General features: G+C 46.4%; 1 protein-coding gene across 1 annotated transcript; it reads right to left on the bottom strand.

Moving 5' to 3' along the window:
• Nucleotides 1-367: 367 nt before the first annotated feature.
• HMOX1 (heme oxygenase 1) lies at nucleotides 368-9463 on the bottom strand. The gene is made up of 5 exons (XM_007062655.4): nucleotides 7551-9463; nucleotides 7098-7218; nucleotides 4091-4582; nucleotides 3305-3413; nucleotides 368-1066 (listed from the first exon to the last, which is right to left on the bottom strand). The coding sequence occupies exons 1-5, from the start codon at nucleotides 7580-7582 to the stop codon at nucleotides 930-932; spliced, it is 891 nt and encodes a 296-aa protein (XP_007062717.4). The 5' UTR covers nucleotides 7583-9463; the 3' UTR covers nucleotides 368-929.
• Between the last annotated feature and the right edge of the window lie 9784 nt (nucleotides 9464-19247).

Here is a 19247-nt window from a genome sequence, read left to right as displayed (position 1 = left end):
GGGGCTTTGGCTCACCAACTATTTCCTTTAATGTCAGAGACATTTTATAATTAACAGACCTTGCTCTTCCAGAGAGCTTTTCATCCATAGATCTCAAAGTGCTTCATGCAGAGGGGTAAGTGTAGTTATCTCCATGGCACGGACAGGTTAAGAGACTTTCCTAAGGTCACACAATGAATTGGTGTCAGAGCTGGGAACAGAGCCCCGATCTGCTAACTCCCCATTCTGTGCCTCATCATGTCAGTTTTCTGAGCGTGCAGCCATGCAGCCAGCCCCTCCCAAAGCATTAACAACAAGCGAAAGGTACCTCCTTCCTCCCCCAGACCAGAAAAGGCACTAACCCCAGGAAACACACAGCAGAGTCTTCTTACTTTGAGGTTTATTGTTAGTCTATAAATTATACAGACAGGACACAAGGACAACACTGTATTTTCAACAACTGATCTGAGTCATGATTGGGAAAATATGCCATAACGGGCTAATAGTGTCATATAAAACAGTCTACAATCCAAGTGGAGCCTCATCACTCCACAGAAGCAATCGCGGCTGCATCAGCCAGCTGTACAAAACACTGAGTGAACAAAGCACCAGTAAGGCTTTTTTCCCAGGCAGCAGGGAAGCTACCAGGCCTGTGCTTTACATCTGGGGCTCTTTGCAGGAACTGTTTGAAGCGGTGCCAGGTCCCAGCAGGGCCCTTCAGGACCTTTCTGATTCTGCCTCAGCTTTTTGGTTGAGTTCAGTCTGCGGGTTCAGAAATGCTCTCAGCGCAGATCAGAGAGAATTCACACGAAGGCTTCAGAGTCCTCTGAATCCACTGGAAAAGTGTTAGTGGCACAGCCAAGATCAGAGTGTCCGGGTTGAAGGCTGGATGGACGGCATTAGGTGTGTTAGTTTGGGGAGGGAGCGGCAGGAGGGCAGGGCCCTTCTGTTCACATGGCAAACAAGCCCACAGCAACCGTTGTCACTAGGAAGCTGAGGACAAGAATCCACCGTGCCAGTGGAGTGCTAGGCAGCATGTCTGTGTGCTTCATCGATGTCTTTTCACCTTCTTTCACAGGAGCTGGTCCTAAATCAACAGAAATCAAATTTTTAAGAGCAGGAATCAGGCTAGGAAAGGTTTGTTTCTATGTTAGTTTTATATCAATCTCCAAAGATGCACTGATGTTATCCCCTAGCACACTAAACTGTGGCCAAAGTGAGCAATTGCACAGGATAATGGTGGAGGGGTACACCAGATGTACACCACAAGTGGGTGGGCTAGTGAGACACAAGGTCAGTAGTCAAGTACCTTCAACCAGTTCAGAAGGGTAGGGTTTGTGGTGTAAATCTTCACATCCCTCCCAGGCATGTAGTACAGTCTAATAACCCTCACTGCCCTGCAAGTGCACTCAATCGGTTTCCTCCATGCCAGATGTGCAGGGTAGCCTCTCACTGCTGTAACTTAATGTGTTTTGGTTCCTTTTGCTTTTTGTAAATCTTAAATTTAGTACGATGCCAGGCTCCTTCTGCTTCCTAGGAGCAGCTCAGTGCGCTGTGTAGAGAAAGCCTGAGTGTTGGTTAAAGCTTTCTCAGTGAAAAAATTTCCCTGGAGCACCTAAGATTATTTCATCTCCTCCCTGGCCTTGCTTCCTGGAAAGCCCGGTGCCTGAGCCTTTCAGACAGTCTCCAGCCTTGTTTTCCCCAGCCACTCTTCATTCCCTGGCTCCAGCCCGACTTCATGGCCCAGTCTTGGCTCGGACTCACAACCCAACCCTTGCTCCCTCTGTACCCTGCCCCCGTCCATTCTCTTCCCTCTGGGGTCTGCGTGAGGGCAGACTACACATTGGACTATAGAAGGTTTGCTGAAGCAGGGCTCCTCTCTGTCAGATCTTAGCAGCTCTTCCAGCGGTCAAAAGAGCCTGCATGAGAGTAATGGGAGCCTTCCTCTCTTCCTGGCTGCCTCTTTGTATCCCTGAGCTCCTCACCCTGGTTCAACACTCCCCTATAGGCCCCTCCAACTCCTGGCAGTTGCAGAATGCAGGTAAGCACTTGACATAAAAAAACTTTTAGGGTGGGATTTTCAAAAGGCCAACGCTGAGTGCTTTTGAGAGTGCCACGCTCAATTGTGAAGAGGGGGATAAAATTCCAGAATGACAAAAGATGCATTAAAAATGTTTCATGCCATTTCTGTGAAGATTATCCCATCCTTGAATGTGTAGAGAGACCTACATATAAGGGTGAAATTGAGAGTAATGTTCCTTATGCTGAAATTAAGGCGACCCAACTGAATACCATATGAAAGCGTTGTTTGCTAGTTTCAAAATTCTTAGGTTACAAGAACTTTCTTATTTTAACCACATGCTCTCAGATAAGTCACTTTCTCCAGTAGAAGTCTGGAAGCAATCTTTGCTACGGAATAGTTACTCTGACCCCACAATAACAGCCTGGTTTGTAATGGCTCGAGATTGCTTTGAACCTCAGCATGTCATTCCTGCAATGACAGCATCTTGTCAGTAGATGGAGCCATTTCAGCTCTAAAGTTAGACTAGAATACCGCGGAGTGGGAAAGTAGCCGCCCTCGGATACTGCAGCTGCAAGATCTCAAGCCCCGGGGTGATACCAGTAGTTCTGACTTTGCTATATTTCATAGTAAGGAAATGCTGCAGGGACCACACAGCAGCACTTTCCCAACACTCAGGAGAAAAAGAGAATTTTCTCTTGCTTTCCAGAAATATGCACTAACAACAAGCACAAAAAGTTTCAGTCCAAAAGACAGGAGTCTGGGTAGGTCTTCATGTCAAGGGGCTTATAATGGGCGTGCCTCCTCAGTCAGGGCTGTCGCATCAACCCTTACCATGCTACACTGCGCCCAGTCCTGCAGCTTTTGCTCATGCAAGCAGTCTCAGTTGGGCCGGTGTATCTCCAGTGAAGCCAATAGAGTTACACTGGTGTAAAACCAGTGAGAGGACCAGAAGAATCAGGCCCATTCATTGTAACCCTTCCAAACAGTCAGTTTTGCCATGTGTGAAAGGGGGACGATGATAGCACTTTGAGACCTACTGGGGAAAAGCACTGTAGAAAAGCGGCGAATTTTTATTTCTGCAGAGCTCAAAAGTCCCCACATGCTTCCGGCCTCCTTTGAGGCTCTCAGCAGCAGTTTCCTCACACAATCGTCTGCTACACTAGCCAACACTAGTGGAGTGGAAATAGAGACACAAGGACAGCTGGCGCCAACTCCTCTTTCTTACCACTCAGCAAGAAAAGGTAAAGGGAAGAAAAAAACCCCAAAGGAAACTCTAAAAATTGACTTTAGGAAGGTTCTTACCTTGCTCATGTGCTTCACTGGTGCCTCTTGTGCGAAGCTCCGACTTCTGTTGTGCAGGGTGACTGTTCTCATGGCACTGGGACACGAATTTCTGCAGTTCCTCAAACACCTTGAGAACAAGAAACACACACACAGTTACCGCATTACCTGGAATGCTGTCTTCTCTCCTCCCTGAGCCCCTTCTTACTGCATAAGAGATTTTGGGAACTAGAGGGCCCAGCCACTGATCCTGTGTGTCCTTCCTTCTCCAGAAAGGAGTCTACCTAAGGGTCTCTCTTGAACTCCTCTATACTCCTTGCTTGTTTAATAGTATGAAGTGTGTGAAATGCTTTCCCAGGGCAATTCAATAGGAAGCTGTGCTCCAATGCTCATCCTCCAGATCAGAGGGAAAGTAGGGTGTGTGTGTGTGTGTGTGTGTGTTCGCATAGAAGACTTGTAGAGGAGGGAGGGGATATGTGGAAATACTAGGATAAAGGGATATGTGGACTCTGATTCCTGCCCCCAAATAAACACTCATGTTCGAACAAAAGCAGCAAAGGAAGAGCCTGCATTCAAATCCTGGAGAGGATCCATTGCCCAAAGGAAAAAAAGTTTTCTAGTATCCAGTCTCTTAGGAGGCTCATAAAAGCAACTTTCACACAGGACAAGTTCAGTACAGCTCTCACTACTCCTGCCAGCCCGCAGCTTCCCTTCAGTTCATCAGTACAAATGCCACCTCGCTTATGTGGAGATAGCAGCTGTACCTTAGGTGGGAGAGGCAGTGGGGAATGTGGGCTAGTTCCTCACCTGTATATTCAGCAAGAATGCCCTCTTGGCTTCCTCCAAGACTCTCTTCTTGGTGGCTGGGTCCATCTCGATGGAGTTCATCCGGGAGCGGTACAGCTGCTTGAACTTTGTAGCATTGGACACCCCTTCAAAGGTGAAGAACTCCAGTCCTTCTCCAGTACTGGGTAGGTGGAGAGCTTTCTGGGCAATCTTCTTTAACACCTGCCCACCAGATAGGTCTCCCAAGTACCGAGTGTAGGCATGGGCCACCAGGAGCTCTGGTTCATGCTGGCCCACATAGTGGAGCCTATTCACATATTTCTGAGTGGACTGGGGACACGAGATCTCTTCCCTCCACAGTGGGCCGTAGAAATACTCCAAGTCTTCCTGCAGGGCAGTCTTACGGTGCAGTTCAGCTGGGAAGTAAACGGGGATATAGGCTGGGTGATCCTTGTTACGCTCAATCTCCTCCTCCAGAGCAGAGTAGATGTAGTACAGAGAAGCCATAACCATCTGCAGTAAAAGGGAAGGAATAAGTCAGCGACAGGGTCTCTCGCCTTCCAGCTTCATGTGCACTTCACGTTAATACAACATATCTGCATATATACACTGTGTATGTGTCACTGGTTATTGGATCGTACCATATCCCCAACTTCACCTTCACCAAGACAGACCTTGGGATCATAGAAATTAGAGTGTGAAGAATCCTATTAGGTCACATCTAGTCTATTCCCACATACACCGCTCCCCATACAGGGATGATTTCCAAAAGGTACATTCTCCAGTGCACTGTTCAGTTCTGACTGTCTCAAGAGATTGGGGAACCTATCCCTTTCCTAGGCCCTGACAGACTGTTACACAACCTTTTTACTTTATGATCTGTTCATCTAAAGGGCAGACCCCTGCTCAGACACCACAGATGTTGGAACTGCAGCCCCTATCCCTTCATTAAGGTCAGTAAGTAGGGTGGCTACTTTCCTTTCACTTTGGTTGCCTCAAGGAGACTAGATAGGAATATCTTTTCAGAGACATTCAGCTAGTAATCCTCAAAAAATACCCACCCACCGTGGCAGCCAAGGTCACTGCTGGCATAAAAGAGGACAGGAAGCACAGTCCATCTCTGAAAAGGGACTTTGTGAAAAGATCATTGGGAGGTTGTGTTTGTTGTGTCTCTATTGCCAATTCACATTTTCTCCTCTTACAAGATGCTTTTTCTAACTGCCAGCCCTTCAAACTGGGGCTTGACAGTTAAACTGGGCTCTTTCCTTCTTGTGTATCATCACCAGAAGATCCTGCTGCTCAAATGTTGCTTTCGTTAACACATGTACAGTCCCATTGTCTTTTCAGTCAGGGTGCTCAGGGGTAACTAAGGGCAGAATCTGAAGGCAATGTGATACAGATGGCTCAGGCTTGGTTAAAAATTCTGCTGCGGATACAAAAACCAGAAAAGGAACCAGTTCACTCTCCCTGATCTGTGTTGTTTCTATAGGGCTGACGGCGGTAAAAAGTAATCACTCCTACATTTCCCACTACAGTCAGCAGCTATTTCTACATAGTCATGTTTCAGAAGAGATCCGTATATTACAGGGAAGTTAGCAACAGAAATAAAAAGGATTTTAAACACTGACCCCATTAGCCAAATTCTTGGAAACGTCTGGTAACAGCCAAAGGAAGCTTGGTTACAAAATAGAGGAAAATTGCATGGCAAGTTAAGAAAACTTAACTAGAATAGTTGATATTTTCAAAGCTAACTAGAGGCTTTAGTGGAAGTTGTGTGGCTAAATCCCCCAGTTGATTTTGAAAATCGCAACCAGTCGGCATTACCTTTTGGAGCCCATAGTCACTTCTGACTCTCCCTGACAACAGATCACTATTCTCTCAGAAACTGACCTGAATCCTTTGGTCTCTGAGGAATGACTTGTGGGGGGTGGGGGTGGAAAGTGTTACTACTACCCCCCTTTGAAGTTCATTGCCTAGGTAATGCCACGTCCCCATTTGCAGGAGTTTGGCACTGTAGTTACTTTCAGAAATTGGTGGATGATTGACTCATGCTAGATCAAATCAACATCTGTGGCATGACAATCCATGTGTCACATCCTCAAGGCTCTCTGGAATTTCTAGCTCACTTGGCTTTCCTGTTTTTCCTTATGGCTTTGTTTATTATGTGATTCAGCTGTTGGGAACCCCATTATCTCTCCAGGGTTAACTTACGCCTAGATATTGTATGATCATAGAAATCGCAGAGTTATGTATAACTGGTCCTGCTCAAGCTGAGCAAAAAGGGCTCCACAAGGTAATTAGCATTTATTCATTCATTCACTCAACTGGAGCAATGATTAGCTCTTGCATATTTGTGAAAGACACTGTTTGCTCAAATCCATTAACTGTATGGTTGTGTCCTCAGGTCCAGTGCAAAACCAAGTTATAATTCTAATATTACAGAGGAAACAACTAGGAACCTTCAGGACCAGAGACTATTCTACAGCCTGGCAGACCTCACTTTTAGGAAATGACTTCCAATATCCAGATTGAATTTTCCTTGTCTCTTTCCTGCTGTTACTTCCATGTATACCCACTTAGATCATTCTAAATAATTCGTCACCCTCCTTGGTGGCTTTAAACCCTTCATATGCTTGTACACAATTATATCTCCATCAATCATCATTTGACTATAAACAAACACATGGGCATTTAATTGCTTTAATCTTTCCTCACAAATCAATTTCTTCAGCCCTTTCTTGTAGCCTCAGCAAAGCAAGGCACACCCCCGCTAAGCGTAGCTTCGGTACCTACCCAGAAATACACAGCTCTGCGTCACATTCTGCAACAGGAGTTTGCAAGGCATTGAGAGAGCCCTGAAGTTACTTGGGGCCAGATGCTGGCGTGATGAGTGACACAATGATGCCATGTTGTCATGACCCAAAGATTTTCCCGTTCAGGAGCCCTGGCTTGGCTGTTCTGAATTAGACACGAGAGGTTCCCTAGAGCCCAGTTTTCCCCATCCACCCCAGCAGCGCTGCAGGGTTACCTTAAACTCCTGGAGTGACACCTGCCCCCTCTGGAAATTCTTCATGAACTCTGTGCTCTCTGCCTGCTCATGCACCTCTTTGGTGGCTTCCTTCAGGGCTTCTGATAGGTCACCAGGCATGCTGGGAAAGCGGAGGGAAAAAGCCCATCAGTGTCAGAAGCATCTCACCACCCCCTCCAAAACAAAAGCTAGCTCTTTCCCAACAAGTGGGGTGGGGAGAAAAAGCATCCCAGGGTGCGAGTGGAAAGAGAAGGAGCATCAGCATCCCAAATTCCGCCAGGAGAGGGGGAAGAGATTGTCAGTAGAAAGGAGGAGAAAGGGAAAAGGATCCTCCCATTCCCAGTAGAGTAGAGGTGGAGAGCAGCAATCCGAATCCCAACCCAAAGAGTGAGGTGGGAAGAAATGCCATTCCTTTCTATGATAATTTCCCTTGGATTCTAGCCCCACTCTCACCTTTCAGAGCTGTGTGTCTTGGAACCTTCCATTTCTCTTTTCTTTTCTTCCTTCGCTTTTTCACTCTTCTGTTGTCTTCTTCTCTCCTGTCCCCCTTTGTCCTCTCTTCTCTCAGGGCTCTGGGAAGCTTTGGAATTAAGCAGCCCTTCTGCATCCTGCTTTATACTTGGCTCAGATCACGTGAGCAGCCAAACAGCTGACCCTGGTGTAATTGTTGCAACATACACACTTTCCTCCAGGGAAGGGAGGAGTCTCCTGACCTCTCTTGACAAAAAACAGGATGTTGAAAGATGTCTCCTTATAGAATGCTGGGCAGTTTGCCCAGGCTCATTAACTCTTTTTCTGCCCAGCTGGTAACACCGAGAACTAAGACGCTCCAGTGTGAATGCTTGGGAGGATTCACTAATGCTTAAGGGGTTCACACTGGGAAATTAATTCAGATCAAAGCAGGGCGTGAATTTAAAGTGCAATCTCTAGTCCTGATCAACTCCCTGTGTGGAGACTGATTCCAGAATAAGGGTGACTTTTTCCGAATTAGTTTAATCCATTTTTGTAAGTGGATTAACTAATTCAGAATAAGGCACTCTAATTCCCTGTGTGGATGCTCATATTCTGGAATAAATCAGGACTAGCTATTCAGAATAACTCCTCGTGTAGACAAGCCCTCAGAGTCTATCTGTACATGTCCTCTCTTTCAGATAACATGGAGCTCAGACTTTGAGGAGGAGTGAATGGAAATGATGGTTGGCAGCTTCAAGGGTACTAAGTTCCCACACAGTAACTGCTTGGTACATGGCACAGAGAAGGTACATGCTAAAGACCCAAACAAGGGCATGCGCAGGAATAAAAATGTGACTGCCTTTGGAGGGGCATGTTCTGTTGCTCGCTTGCTCTCCCCAGCGTGGCCACGGGGCCGGAGGAGCTCTGTGCCCCACCGTTTATTGTGCACATCCCTGGACCTGAAGGATGGTGAACTATACCTGGGTTAGGGGAAATTCTGGTGGAGGTCTGCAGAGACCTTGAAATGCAAAGAGTTCATCTAACCTGGGTCTAGGGGCAAAAGAGCAACCGGATTGTCTAGAGACTTGTTTCCTGACAGTAGTTGCTGGCACCTGCCCCTTTGCGGTTGTAATTGGTGAATAATTAGGAACTCATGGGGCCAAAATGGAGTTCTCATCAGGCTTTAGGCTTTAGAAGCTCAGCCTGCTAGTGTGGAGCTGGATGTGGAAAATGCATCGATTGGCTTTCATTTTGGCAAACAGAACATTCTCCTTCAACCAGAAAACAGGGCAGGGTACAGTTAAAAAAGGGACCAAGGTCCTGGTGAGGGCACTGTGGTGTGAGCCTCTCACCCCAGACCTCTGGCCACACCTTATAACACTGACTGGGGACCGTGCCAGTACTAGGATATAGAAACTGGCTGGCAGGATTTGTTGTTTTCGCCTCAGTCAGACATTTGGAGTTAGGAGGCTGAGCGTTCAGGAAAGATTACACAGCACTTCTGCAGCTGACTCATCTGGGCTCCCTGCCTTCCCTTTTTCTCTTAAAGCAATGGGAACACTCAAGAACATTTCTGCATAGTCTCTAGTTCCCTTCCTCCCCCACACCGCACGTGTCATTGCACTTGGGGTGCTGCTATTCTTCTGCATTTATCCTGCAGGATAAAATAACTGTCTCACATCTGAGTTGTGAAATCATGTTGCATCCTCATATCATGACTTGACATCATGAGGCCTAAAATATGCTTGTGACATAGGGGTCCTGAAGGGTGACTGCTACTATGCAGGTCTGCATATACAGTATCCTTCTTCAGAGATCCACCTCGTGGAGGGTGGAAAGGTGGTGTCCTTAAAATGACCATTTCTCTCTCACATTGTCCTCAGGGTCATGTGGAACTTTCAGGTCTCTTCAAAGAGTCCTGATAAGAGATGGAGGATGCAAGAAATCAGACCTCTAGCTCTGGCGGAGGGGGAGGTTTGTTTGTGATGAAAGGGCCCCTTCCTTCCAGGAGCACCTCCACCCCAGAAGTTACATGCCTGTGTTACATGCCTGTGGATATCTAAAGAGATGATGTACATCAGGATATTTGGGGAACTATCTGAAAATTAAGTAGGCCCAGTCTTTGCAGTGGCAGGACTCGGACATCGCTGAGCTCCACTGCTGTTGGGAGAGAGGTTTGGTCACCTCTGCCATGCTGCCAACATGACATGTTGTGGAAGGGGACAAGGGGGTTGAGCGTGCCTGTGAGTTGGCACAGATTTGAGAATGGCTCCTCTCTTCCAATTCTGAGTTCAACATCCAAAAAGGGCAGGGGCACTGGAGGAAGCAATTCCAATGCCCGGACACTGAAGCTTGAAAAATACAAATAGGAAATGAGGTGCACTTTTTTAAATACTAAGGATTAATTGACCATTGGAACAATGTAGCAAGAGATGTAGTGGATTCTCCGTCATTTGAAATCTTTCCATCGGGATGGAGTCTCTTTCTAAGAGAGATGCTTTTGCTCCATTTGTGAGTTATTGTGGTTGATACAGGGATCACTTGGTAAAATTCTATGGCCTGGTAGAAAGTCAGACTAGATGCTCACAATGATTGCTTTTGATCTTAAAAATCTATGAATCCTAGTGGATGAGCAAATTACACCAAGAAGTCAGATGGTTTAGCAGTTGATAAAGAATTACTGACCAGTAAATGGGATGGAGAAGGAGAACTTAAGGAGCATTTGGCCTTGTATAGGATTGACAGCAAATTCTGCAAGTAGAAGTTATGTTTCCAGTTACAGCATATGAAATCACACATCCTAAAAAGAAAAGGAGTACTTGTGGCACCTTAGAGACTAACCAGTTTATTTGAGCATGAGCTTTCGTGAGCTACAGCTCACTTCATCGGATGCATAGCATATCGTGGAAACTGCAGAAGACATTATATACACACAGAGACCATGAAACAAAACTTAAAGGAAGATGATGTCTGTCTGTATCTGTACAAGTTTTTTCATGCAGTTGATAGATTTCCACTCCATGCGGCTAAATGCAGTGCTTTGCATAATGACAGGTTTCAGAGTAACAGCCGTGTTAGTCTGTATTCGTAAAAAGAAAAGGAGTACTTGTGGCACCTTAGAGACTAACCAGTTTATTTGAGCATGAGCTTTCGTGAGCTACAGCTCACTTCATCGGATGCATAGCATATCGTGGAAACTGCAGAAGACATTATATACACACAGAGACCATGAAACAAAACTTAAAGGAAGATGATGTCTGTCTGTATCTGTACAAGTTTTTTCATGCAGTTGATAGATTTCCACTCCATGCGGCTAAATGCAGTGCCTTGCATAATGACAGGTTTCAGAGTAACAGCCGTGTTAGTCTGTATTCGTAAAAAGAAAAGGAGTACTTGTGGCACCTTAGAGACTAACCAGTTTATTTGAGCATGAGCTTTCGTGAGCTACAGCTCACTTCATCGGATGCATAGCATATCGTGGAAACTGCAGAAGACATTATATACACACAGAGACCATGAAACAAAACTTAAAGGAAGATGATGTCTGTCTGTATCTGTACAAGTTTTTTCAAAGCTCATGCTCAAATAAACTGGTTAGTCTCTAAGGTGCCACAAGTACTCCTTTTCTTTTTACGAATACAGACTAACACGGCTGTTACTCTGAAACCTGTCATTATGCAAGGCACTGCATTTAGCCGCATGGAGTGGAAATCTATCAACTGCATGAAAAAACTTGTACAGATACAGGCAGACATCATCTTCCTTTAAGTTTTGTTTCATGGTCTCTGTGTGTATATAATGTCTTCTGCAGTTTCCACGATATGCTATGCATCCGATGAAGTGAGCTGTAGCTCACGAAAGCTCATGCTCAAATAAACTGGTTAGTCTCTAAGGTGCCACAAGTACTCCTTTTCTTTTTACGAATACAGACTAACACGGCTGTTACTCTGAAACATCCTAAAAAGTTTCACTTCTCTGTGAGATGTGCTGTCCCTGCTGGGGCAGCAGTGAGTAATGCCAGAGGCTGGGCTCAGAAGAGAACACGGTCCTCAGGAAAAGTTACTGTTGCCATGTAAACAAGGGATTAGTAGTGTTTGCCAGGCCGTGACACAGCAGAATGCAGCCTGGTGGTAGCCTGTAGTGTAAGAGAAAGCAGTTAATATTCAGTTTAAAAGATTTAATGGAGATGACAGGAGCTTTATGGAGCCTAAAAGCTTCCCCAGCAAAATAGCAATGTGACCCATCTGGAGACCAGGGTTATAGCCACCCCACACCTTAGCTGGCAATTACCAGGGTGAGATAATTTTATTCACTGTGGATTCACTGACGTTTACCAAGGGCAGGATGGCCAAACCTACGATCAGTACAGGTATGGTGCAGGTGTAGGCAGTCTGACAAGCCTAGATCAAATGTAAAGTCTGAAATCACAGGTCAGAAGTCAGAATGCAGAGTACTGAAGAAAAAGGGCTGGGCGGAGATGGGCATGTGCCCACAGTATGGCTGAATTCCTGTGATGCACCCTGCTAAGGTGATGGGTGCACATGCAGTACAGCTAAATTCCTACAGAAGCATACCTCTAGGGTGAGGGGTGCACACACAGTATGGCTGAATTCTTAGGTTATATACTTCAAGAGTAACGGATTCACACAGTACAGAGGAACTCCAAGGACAAATGCTCCAAACAAGATGACAGCACATAGTGTAGATGAATTCCTAGGACAACTTGCTTGAAGGGTGATGGAGAACATAGCCCAGATGAGCTCCTCAGACAAACATTCCAAAGGTGACAGAAGAAGAAGGTCAAGGTGAATTCCCATGACTAATGCTCCAAGCATGACAGGAGTGCACAGTGCAGGTACTTGTTCCTAACGTCCAAGAGCTCAGAGCACGGGCAGATGTGCTGAGCACACACGTGATATGTACACATGCCAGGGGCTGTGGCAAGAGTGGATAACAGAAAAACTCCCCAGGACATATGCTCTTATGCCTCCTGTAATATAGAAAGCAATGACCTCTTTAGGATATTGGTAGAGCACACAATGGGAGTCCAAAGTATCAACAAATTCTGGTGAGAGTTTGATGGGAGCACATAGTACAGTTAAAGTCCTTAGGGCACGTACAGCACTGACAGGCTCTTCGGAGCACGTACTGGAGTGGGGGCAGAGGTGAAAGTAAGCTAGTACGCCCCGGCACGGCATACCGGCAAGAGCCGGTGCGCCGTACTGGGGTGGATCGGCTTCCCCAGGCGCAATTTAAAGGGCCTGTGGCTCCCAGCAGCAGCTGGAGCCCCCGGCCCTTTAAATTCCTGACAGAGCCTTGCTGTCGGAGCCCTGGGGTAGCGGCGGCGGGGCTGGGGCGGCAATTTAAAGGACCCGGGGCGGTAGCTGCGGCCGAGCCCTGGGCCCTTTAAATCGTCCCTGGAGCCCCATGGCCGCTACCACCCTGGGCTCTTTAAATTGCCCCTGGAGCCTGCTGGAGCCCTGGGGTAGCGGCAGCGGGGCTGGGGCGGCAATTTAAAGGACCCGGGGCGGTAGCTGCGGCCGAGCCCTGGGCCCTTTAAATCGTCCCTGGAGCCCCACGGCTGCTACCACCCTGGGCCCTTTAAATTGCCCCTGGAGCCTGCTGGAGCCCTGGGGAAGCGGCGGCGGGGCTCCGGGGACGATTTAAAGGGCCCAGGGCTCCGGCCGCCGCTACCGCCCAGGGCCCTTTAAACCACTGCCAGAGGCCCCGGCTACCGCTGTTACCCCGGGGAGGGGGAAGGAGGCACTTGCCCGTACAGGGTCCCAGGCCTGCCCCTTCTGCCCGAGGCCCCGCCGCTTCCGGGGGCCAGAGCCAGCCCCAGCCCAGCCCCGTACCAGTAAGTCCCCAGACTTACTTTCACCCCTGAGTGGGAGTGCACATTACTGATAAACTGTGCAGCATGCACACTGTGCTGATCAACTACTTGGGCTGTGCATGACCTCCAGTCCCCTATACCGTCACAAATACACCTGGCTGGGGGGGGGGGGAGAGGAGAGCAAACAGAAACTCACATAGTCAACCCGCAAAAAATAAGATAATGATCCGATCCCACAGCGCAAACCCTTAGCATTTAACTGTGTTGTCCCTTTGAATCAACAAGACTACTCATGTGTCTAAAGTGAAAGGTGTGTGTGTTTGCAGGACTGGGGCCTAAGCATGAACAGCAGCATTTGAATACCCCATACACAAACCGGTAAATCTGTCTGGTGAGTTGTGTATCTTTCTCAGAGTAGGGGAACCTGCAGGAATTAGATTTCAAGTTCCACTTTACCAAAGCTCCCATTTTCTTCCTGCTCGAAGGGTATCTATCACTCATCTTCCCTTCCCCCTGAAGCAGTAATTAGGGGCTCCCTGGATTTAAGGCTTAGCCGTATTTCCAGATAATTCTGAGGTCTGATTTTTTCCAAAATGGGAGTGGAGCCAGCTGAAGCAGCTGCAATCTCAGGCCAGAGAACAGGAAACTGCTTGATTAATACACAGCCTCACATGGGCCTCTGACTGCCGTGACTCAGCAAAAAAAAGCCTCTGGACTGAAATTTGACACAGCACTCTGAAGAGGCAAACAAACACTACAGTGACTCAGCAAAATGAGGAGCCAAGCACATGATTTTGGAGTCCCTTGAAAGGGTTAGTTAGCATAATCCAGACAACTTGGCTCCTGGGCTATGTGCATTTTGGGCGTTTGCTGTTCCTGTGGTCAGAGTTCACAAAACAGATGGATTTTCTGACCGCCGCACAGCTCCCCAAGTTACCAGCAGTTCGTGGGGGAAGACCACCTAAATAAAATACTACTTTGTTCACCTTCACAAATGGCAGGAGATTGTGAAAAGAGGCAAATCAGAAATTTCCTCCCCACCAAAAGAGCACCACATAAAATCTAAATGAGCTTTTAGAAGAAACATTTAAAAACAAATCTGTCACCACCTGCCTTCCCCACCCTCTTGATCAGGGGTGCTCAAGCTTTTTCTTTCTGAACGCCCCCGCCTAACATGCTTTAAAAACTCTACGGCCCCCCTGTGTCACAACAGCTGTTTGTCTGCCTATACAAGCCAGGGCCAGCATTAGGGGTAGCAACCAGGGCAATTGCCCAAGGCCCCATGCCACAGGCACCCCTATGAAGCTACACTGCTTAGGCTTCAGCCCCAAGTAGTGGGTTTCTGCCCTGAGCCCCAGTGAGTCTAATGCTGGCCCTGCTTGGTGGACCCCCTGAAACCTGCTCGCGGCCCCCCAGGTGGCCCCAGACCCATGGTTGAGAACCATTGCTCTTTACAACTCTATTTTACACCAGAACAAGCTGCAAATTACTGCATTGCCTCAAAGTAGCAGAATTCATGGTGTCGCATCTTCAGTGTAAAAACTCAGTGGAGCTCCGCACATGAGTGAAGTAACTCATTCTTAAGTGCCACAATACACCAAAAGATTAATTTTATTATGTTGATGTACAGTAGTAGCTGAAAGCCTGTCCTGGTGCACAGGAGTGATTCGTAAAGTCACGTGTGTAAAAAAGCCAAAATTACTGAGCACTTAAAAACTGAACAGTAACAGACTGCAAATCCCAGCGCTGACTGAACCTAGTGACATTCTGAACAAAAAGAGCTCTCAACTATGCTTGTAGCTGTTTCCTTTGCTTCACACTGACTCAGCAGACATTCTAGACGTCAGTTTGGGGTTATTGCGTATGCTCGTTGTGTTGTGGTGAGGGGTTGTGTTGATTTGTGTTTGGTTTGTGTTGAGCTGGCTGGGAGAGTTGTGTGGACTTGTGCGGGTGGCGAATGAGGCGTGCGTGCTGCAGTGAGGGGTTGTGTATGTGTTTGGAGTTATTGTGTGTGCTTGTTGTGGTGTTGTGTGGATTGATCGGTGTCAGTGGGGTGTGCTGGGAGATTTGTGCTGATTTGTGCAGATGGCAGTTGGGCCCACATATGTGGCTGTTGGGCCAAATAATCCACCATCTGTGCGGCCTCCCTCATTCAACCAATGAAACCGTTGAATACAAATTAGCTGCAGAACAATGGTGGTAGCTGGTTGAGTTACCTCGGATATCACAGTGGTCTAGGACTCTTCTAGATACAGGCCTTACTGTAGCTGTATAACATATGGGTGTAATTCGTAAAGTCAAAATAGCTGAGAACTAAAAACTGGATGGTAAAAGACTGTGAATCCCAGTGATGACTGAACCTGGTGCTATTCTGAACAAACAGAGCTCTCAGCCATGCTTACAGCTGTTTCCACCGCTTCACACGGACTCTGACACTCTGAAGTCCAGAATGTCTAACAGGCAGTGACAGTCCAGGAAGCAAGAGTAACAACCACAAGAAAATAGGTCTTACATGCTAGGATTATTGAACAAGCAGATGCAGTGGATTAGTTAATGCCCCTTTTCAAAATTTGCCAGGGCAGGCACAATAGCTACTCATCAATTCTTTGCCATGATCACTGAGGATAACAAACCATAATTATTATTTGATTTATAGTAGCTCCTAAAGGTCCCATCCAAGAACAGAGCCCCGCTGAGGCAGTGCTGCCTAGTAGATAGAGCTGGACAAGCCCTTTGGGGGCTTTGGTTCTATTCCTGGCTCTACTACTGGCCTGCTGGGTGACTTCTGGCAAATCACTTCACCACTCCCGTGCCTCGTTTCCCCATCGGAGAAATGAGAACTATACCACCCTTGTTTGTAAAGTGCTTTGAGATTTATGGTTGATGAGCATGTGGAATTATTATTACTGGATTCAGTGCTGTATAAATACATAGTAAATACAGTCTGTGCCCTTGAGGAAAAGGAAGTCTTATTTTAGAGATGGGAACTGAGGCACAACAAGATTAAGTGACTTGCATAAGGCCACTGAGGAAGTGTGTGGTAGAGGCCAGAAATGTTATTTTACTTGTGTATTAAAAATACTTGCCCTTGGACAAGCAGACAGGAGTAATTTTGCCAGGCTGAGTTCATATCTGTAAAGTGCTTTGTTGATTAAAAATATGAAAAAAATACTAATTATTAAGTAATATTACCACAGACTAGAAAAGCAGAAAGCCATCAGGAACATACCATATTATTCAGTGAGCAGCCAGTGGAGGATCTCATGGAGATCTTTGAATTTGCCCCAACGTCCCACAAAAGACTTACTAGGGAGTGTCTCACTGTTAAACAGAGTTTAAGGCCTAAAAGTTCCAGGGATAGCAGCGCTTAGATACTGCACTTATTGGTGCTATAGATAAATCTAACATAGAGTTAGTTGCCTCCATTCTCTGGATGGCGAGACTCTCACCATGTTCTCCAGCATCACACGATGATCACTGTCTACTATACTCTCAACAACTCCCACACTAACATCAACTTCCTGGACACCACAATCAGCTTCAACAATGGAACCCGACAGACAACCATATACAAGAAACCCACAGATCACTACACCTACCTTTATAGATCCCATAACCACCCCCAACACACCAAGAAATTGGTTATATACAGCTAGGCACTTACATACCACAGAACATGCTTTGAGGAGAAAGTCCGGGATATACACTTTAACAATAAAACTACCTTCAAACAAGGGCAGTCCACCAGAGAAATAGATTGCATCATAGAACGGGCCACCCAAATACCCTGAGAGAACCTGCTTCAATACAGAAATAAAACCCCCTCTGACCAAACACCCCTGGTTGTCAGATACTACCCTACACTGGAATCCACACAGGGTATCATTAAACAACTACAATCCATACTCAATGGGGACCCCATTCTGAAACTACAACCCCATAACCCTCACTTTTAGCCTTCAAACAACCCTCCAACCTCTCGAAGCTCATCATCAGAAGCAAGCTCCCCACAGACCAAGACACACCAACTCAAAGCAGCACCAGACCCTGCCAGAACAACAGATGCAAAACCTGCCACTGCTACAATGGTCAACACCCACCACAACACACCTTTCAAGATCCATGGGTTCTACACATGCCTATCACAACATGTGGTGTACCTCAGCCAGTGCATCAAATGCCCCAATAACAAATATGTGGGTGATAAGACAATTACTAAGCTTTCAAATGAACTCATGCAGAAAAATGATAAAAGACAAAACCATCCTATCACTTGTGGGTGAACGCTTTCCACAAAGCAATCTCTTTATATCTGACCAGCCGTCCTCATCCTCAAAGGAAACCTGCACAACACTTTGAAAAGGTGAGCATAAAATAAGTGTAAATTTATAACTCTGCTAGACACTAAAAATCATGGACTGAACAAACAGTGGATGTGTGGCTTATTACAATAATCTGTAACCTACTAACCCCCCTTTTTGTCCTATGACTGCAGAGGCGTTAATGGGCCACTCTACCTTAAATGGTCCCTTATGACATGTGCTAACTACTTAACGCTAAACTATCTGTTCTACCTTGCACTTTGCTGTGATGCTGGGAGTACCTTTCCCAGCCCCGAAGAAGAGCTCTGTGTGACTCAAAAGCTTGTCTCTCTCCCAATCAGAAGTTGGCCCAATAAAAGATAGTACCTCCCCAATCTTGTATTTCTAAATTGAAGAGAGTTCAGAGAAATGTACCAAAGCTAACTGGGGACTGGCGGCAGTGACTCAGGTGCAAAGAATAATAGACATAAATAGGACTAGCTCATCTAACCAATGACTAAGGGGAGTACATGACAATAGCCTACAATTACTTGATGGTTGTTAATTCCAATGAATTATTTTAAATTCTTATTTAGGGTGGAAGCTAGATTATGAACAATAGGAGAAGATTAAGAAAAGGAAAACTGAGACCAATATGGGGGGAAAATCCTGGGCATTGAGAGTGTCAATGAGGCTGTGGAATAGTATCCTAAGGGAAGCCCTCTTGCTTGGGACTTGTAAAGCTAGTCTGGATCAAGCACTAGAAAATGCTCTGTAGGGAACGGCCCTGCACTAGCAGGGAATGGACTGACTAATCTAATAAGGGGTTCCATTATGATAGTACTTAAATGGCAAGAGTGCAGCCTAAGCTGTGACTAACCGACTCCTCTCCCTTGACCCTCATCAGTGCACAACACATACTGTTCTATACCAGTTGGAGCTGGAGGCAGAGGTCTTGGAAAGACAGTGCTACCAGGGTATGTATACTCACAAACTTGAAGTAAAGGTGACAGGGGGTTCTAGAAGCAAAAGCGGTCCTTGGAATCAGAGCCTCTGGAATGTGTGAGAGAGCTGGAGCTGCTGCTCTTAGAAAGGCCCTGGCTTTATTTACTTGGACTGGGATTGTCATAGGGGCCTAAGGGAGTCAGATGCTCAAATCCTGTTGAATTGAAATAGCACTTTATTCCCCTTGTTCCCTTGTACATAAAGGCTGGGAGTTGCAGAGTGCCTCTCTCAAACTCTAGCTCAGGGGTTCTCAAAATGGGGATCGGGAGATTATTACAGGGGGGTTGCGAGCTGTCAGCCTCCACCCCAAACCCTGCTTTGCTTCCAGCATTTATAGTGGTGTTAAATATATAAAAAGTGTTTTTAATTTATAAGGGGGGGGGAGGGGTCACATTCAGAGGCTTACTATGTGGAAGGGGTCACCAGTACAAAAGTTTGAGAATGACTGCTAGCTGCCTCACAGTCTTTACAATCTTGACCTGAAGAAGAGCTCTGTGCTGCTTGAAAGCATGTCTCTGTCACCAACAGAAGTCAGTCCAATAAAATATATTACCT

Source organism: Chelonia mydas, chromosome 1, assembly GCF_015237465.2.
Source record: "Chelonia mydas isolate rCheMyd1 chromosome 1, rCheMyd1.pri.v2, whole genome shotgun sequence".
Classification (NCBI taxonomy): Eukaryota; Metazoa; Chordata; order Testudines; family Cheloniidae; genus Chelonia; species Chelonia mydas.
The sequence above is the reverse complement of the archived record's forward strand: the minus strand, read 5'-3'. Positions and strand labels throughout refer to the sequence as shown.